Consider the following 4887-nt stretch of genomic DNA (forward strand, 5'->3'; position numbering starts at 1 on the left):
ACACACACACACACTACACACACACACCTGTTGTCGGTGATCTGGACTCATCTCCAAATCCTTGGGACTCTTTCCTTTTTCTGCACAACAACAAACAACAAACAACAAACAACAAACATTAACCAGTTGTTTTGTTTCTTCTGTTCAGTCTCATCACTGTATCGTCTACTTACAGCTTGAAGTTCAGCACAGCCCCTGCATTCACCAGTAGGGTCCTGTAGAGCACAGAGAGACAGACTCTTTGTTGTTGTTGACAGGTAAAGATGTTTGTTATTTACCTGCTGAGCTAACGTTAGCTGCTGAGCTGGCAGTTAGCACGGAGCTATCTTGTCATTTAACCTGATGCACAGCTTTCTAAGTGACAACATGGTACACAGTGACACACACAGAGAGCAGTACGATCACCTAAAGCAGTATCAGTGAGTGGCAGGTGTCAGAAACCGAGAGAATTACCCGAATATCAACAGATCTCCGATCATTTTCTTCACATCACAGACGCCTCACTTCCGCGTTCGTACACGCAATCGGGAAAGTGACCAATCACGTGTCAGTATCCTCGTCAGGTTTGATGCCCTGAGGTTGGACTGACAGGTTGTTCCTGCCAGTGCCAGGCTGTGTGCCCCCCGCCTCTCTAATGGTTGTTTGCTTTCAGTTTAAGCAGCACTAGAAGATAAATGTAACAGTATAGAGGTGTTGTGGAATGAATGAGGTCGATACGTGTTTTACAGCAGCGAAGACATTTTACCTGAAAGACTAAAATGAGGAATAAATACGTTATTAGTGTAAACCACACCTGAGCGATGTGCGCCACCTGTAGAGCAGGAAGGTTATAGCAGCGGCAGGTTCAGAGCAGTGACTGTATTCAGACCTGCAGAGGTTTGTTGATGTATTGTTGCTGCTTTTTAAAATTCTGTTACACATCAGTAACCATCACAACACTATAATAACTATGTATTTTTAAAAACGCCATCTAACATTTCGTTACAACGAGGCTTCTTTTTGTGTGTGCAAATAATTCATTATTTCAGCTTACATTTTTGTTTTACCATCTTTATTTGAATGAAAAACATTTATAAAAACAAGCATGAAATAATTACTGTAATTCCCACCTTCTGTGTAATTATGTACCTGTGTAATTTTACAATATATGTTTGAAAATCTATAAATACTATAAATACTAATAAAAAGTCTGTCTGCAGTTGGGAGAATTGACAAAAAAAACAAACAACAGGTCAGACCAGGCACCTCCAGCCTTTATGATACTGGGAAATTAGCATAACCTTTTTTGTTTATTCATATTTATGTATTTTTATAATTTATTTATTTAATATGGACACCTTATACCACCAGTTATTTAGTTGGGAACATAACGGTCTGTGGTTTCACTACACAAAACAAGTAATTATCTAACTGAGCCCAATAAACAAGAACAAAAATATCAAGAAACAATATGACTAAGAGATAAGCAGTCATTAAAAAAAAACAATCTTATTACAATTGGCGCCTCCTGGTGGCGGCGGAGCTCGTTGCTCTGAGAATTATACCCAAGAATTAAAAGCAAAACATAAATAAAGCAAAATAATTAAATGAATTAAATAATATAAATGAAATAATCGGACTGCTGTGTGATAATGGAGGCTCCACAACATTACTGCAACCTTCCTGCCTCCATCTGGAAGAATGTAAACAGCCGGTGATATCTCTACCGGGCTGTTCGGGATTACAGTCGCTCCTCATTTAGCTGTGAATCAGCCTCGCTGCAAGATCTGATCCGGATTGTGGGATTGCATTTTTTATGAGCGGGTGAATAAATCTGTGTTAAACGTGGACACTTGTCTCGGCTGCTATAAACAGACCTCTAACTGCGCCTTGAGGCTCAGGTGAATAAGGATAATACTGTCCGGGATGAACACAGGAGGACAACCAGCCTTTTGTTTTTAAATTTCAAGCAGCTGACACGGAACACCTCCTGTCGCCTGGAAAGCGCAGCAGCTGGCAGATGGTGATGATGATGATGATGGTGGTGGTGGCGATGAGGATGATGCTCATGCTGTGTGGAGATGAGTGGTATTAATAGGAAGGCTTGAGTGTCACAGGCTTTCACTGTTGAGACCGGGGGGCTTGGTGGAGAAGAGTAGGTGGACCGGGTTTTGGGGGGGCTTTATTCTGAACCAGACTGCGCAGTTGGACTTCAAAAACAAAAGAAAGAAACATTCACTGGTTATCAGACAGGCAACATGGAAGCAGTGCTAGGAGTTCTTAATTTGGGCGATTTTGCCCAAAATTTCTCCAAAATGGGAATGTTTCCTGTGTTTGATCTCGCGTATTACATCGTATCCATCCTCTACCTCAAGTATGAGCCAGGTGAGTGTGTTTTACACTGTTTGTGTGGTTGCTTTTCAAATTAAAGGTCCGCTTTATTACTTGGACATCCTAAATATGATGATCTCCAAGCTATTATGCTTGTTATTTCCGCTGGTCTTTAACCATAACCTGCCCTAAACATAGGCTACATTACTTACAACACAAAGTAAAAATACATCTATAATATATTTATATATATATAAATAACATTGTAATTCAATATTGGAAGCCTTAAAAAACTTATAAGTAATCTGTCAGACTTCTTGTGTAAGAGATTGAATGCACATGTAGCCTTTTCTGGAGTTGTTTTTGTGTGTTATAACTCCACATTGCAGTAATATCCCTATAGGGACTTTCTGTTATCTGTATAGCACCCTATCCTTATAAAGCATGACCTGTTACATAAACTCCAGCAGGAGCACTTGCAGCTCTGCTTGCTTGCTGTGAGGGAATGTCTGTTGCTGCAGCAGTCTGACCTCATTCACGATGAGGAAATCACTGTTAATAGATTAAACCACTCAGCTTTTGGGTAAAGCCTGATATTTTACAAGATTTAACTCCTTTGAGGAACCGAGCCTGAGGAGGATGAAACCTGAGAGAAAGGCCCTGTGCATACCAGCGACTTAGTCAATAAATAGAAGATCCTGAAATAGACAGTGTCTGTGGGTCTCTGAAGCCCCTCCGCTGCACACACAGGCTGCAGTTGGGTGTGTTATTTACACTGAACTGTTAAACATGAAATAAAGCCGTTGACCTTACTGTTCCTGGGAGTGTGCAGCTTGTAAAATAACTCCTCACCTTGAAGAAAAAGTTCACTCTGGCATGAAAGTTCAAGTGAATGTGACGTCAGTGAAGGTTGTAGAAGCACCAACACACACCTCAACCTCATAAACAAATGTGAAACCTTTATTTCATGTGTGTGTTGAAGCTCCAGTCACCTGCAGTGAGGAAAATATAGAAGCTGCTGGTCAGATGAATACACCTTTAGTTAATCATTTAGCTTGTTTTATTCTGCATGAGCTAAGTTAGTAGATATCATATGGTTATGGCATATCAACAATACATCTATACTCATTAGTTAGCGTAAGTTGTAGCTACAAAGGGGAAACTTATTGTGTTTGGTGTCCTACCAACTGAACTTTAATCGAGTAGAAAATGAATCTAATCTCGTTTACATTGTTGCTCTTAAAGGGCAACTACACCTATTTTACATCAAAGTTTGTTTACAGGTCTTGGCCTCATGTGATGTCACTTGAGTCGGTGTCGGTTGGGTCTGAAGACGACATGTTTGAAAACATCTGTGGGTGTGGGGAGACATCTGTACCCGCTCCTCATCTCTGCATGAGGCGAACAGCTCAAGGCTACATTAGCCGCTGTTAGCACAACATAACTGAATGTCAGACAGAACTTGCATTGTGGGTAATGTAGGCGCCAGGTTTTGACAAGGAAGACGAATGTAGAGGAATAAATAAAAGTAAAGTTTTAGAGAACTAACGACTGTTATTTGCTAATTTGAGTGAACACATGTGTAAAGTTATGCATACACTGTCCCACAAAGCACTGATCAAACACTAAAGTGGCACATTTTTCATAATAGTTGAAGTAAAAGCTTTATTATATTAAAAGAAAAAAGAGGTTAAAAAGACTGAGAGAGAGCTTGTTTTTTACTGTAAACAAACCCATTATTACATCAGACCTCAGGTGAACTGTAACGCTGACATTGTGACGGTAAACTTTTAACTTTCTCTCTCAGAATATTTTACAGTCAAATATCTCTCCATCATTTGCATGATCGTCTAATGTTCCCTACATGTGTCTGAGTGCAGAGAGCTAGTTCACAGTACGTTAGAACAGCACAGGAATGAGTTTTGGGGGTCAACGTGGCTGAAGGGGTGGTGGTGGTGGTGGGGAAGACAAGTGTGGGGGTCAAAGGTTAAGACAGGCCTGACAGTTGCAAGGCAGGAGAAGCAGTTGAGCAGAATATATTTATAGGGCGACATTTCTGAGGATCAGATTGCTTTCAAACTGATCGCCTGTCGCACCACGACACCCTCACCCACCTGTTGTTGGAGATTTGTGCGGTGAAGCAGCCGCGCACTGTTCACGACTCCATTTACTGAAAATCTCTAACACGGTGTTGTAACACCGGCAACACATACAGTCTGAGAATAATCTCATACTTTACATATAAATATCTAATATTTGTGTTTGTTTGTGGTCGTGTTCATACAGATTCATGTGTCGTCCTCTAAATGTATCAGGACACCTCAGCAACGTAACTGAGACCATTCAACGTACACTTTATGAGGAACTTGTACCTCACATAAGTATTTACATTTGACATGCAAAACACAGGATTCATTGTTACAACCTTAAGATGGTTGATGTTCCAGCACAGAGAGGTCTGAGTGAAGAGAGGACAAGGAGGAGAAACAAGGGATAGATAGATGGAAACACAGTTTGCACGCTCAACAAACAAACCAACCAACAAACAAACAAACAAACAGAGGGTTAGAGAGATGC

At 40.6% G+C, this 4887-nt stretch overlaps 2 protein-coding genes across 2 annotated transcripts in view; one reads left to right on the forward strand and one right to left on the reverse strand.

Moving 5' to 3' along the window:
- Nucleotides 1-557, reverse strand: part of smim7 (small integral membrane protein 7) — a 1966-nt gene extending 1409 nt beyond the window's left edge. The window contains exons 1-3 of the mRNA XM_035654110.1: nt 454-557; nt 174-215; nt 28-80 (exon numbers count right to left, since the gene is read on the reverse strand). Coding sequence (XP_035510003.1) covers nt 28-80; nt 174-215; nt 454-479 — 121 coding nt within the window. The 5' untranslated portion in view covers nt 480-557. The remainder of the gene's footprint in view (nt 1-27; nt 81-173; nt 216-453) is intronic.
- A 1523-nt stretch (nt 558-2080) lies between these two features.
- The window catches only part of tmem38a (transmembrane protein 38A), a gene marked incomplete in the record, with an annotated part of 7349 nt that continues 4542 nt past the window's right edge, over nt 2081-4887 (forward strand). Inside the window, 1 exon segment of the mRNA XM_035653356.1 lies at nt 2081-2364. Within this exon segment, the coding sequence (XP_035509249.1) occupies nt 2238-2364 (127 nt within the window).

Source organism: Morone saxatilis, unplaced genomic scaffold (assembly GCF_004916995.1).
Source record: "Morone saxatilis isolate NCDOM2014 unplaced genomic scaffold, NCSU_SB_2.0 Contig12, whole genome shotgun sequence".
NCBI classification, from domain to species: Eukaryota; Metazoa; Chordata; class Actinopteri; family Moronidae; genus Morone; species Morone saxatilis.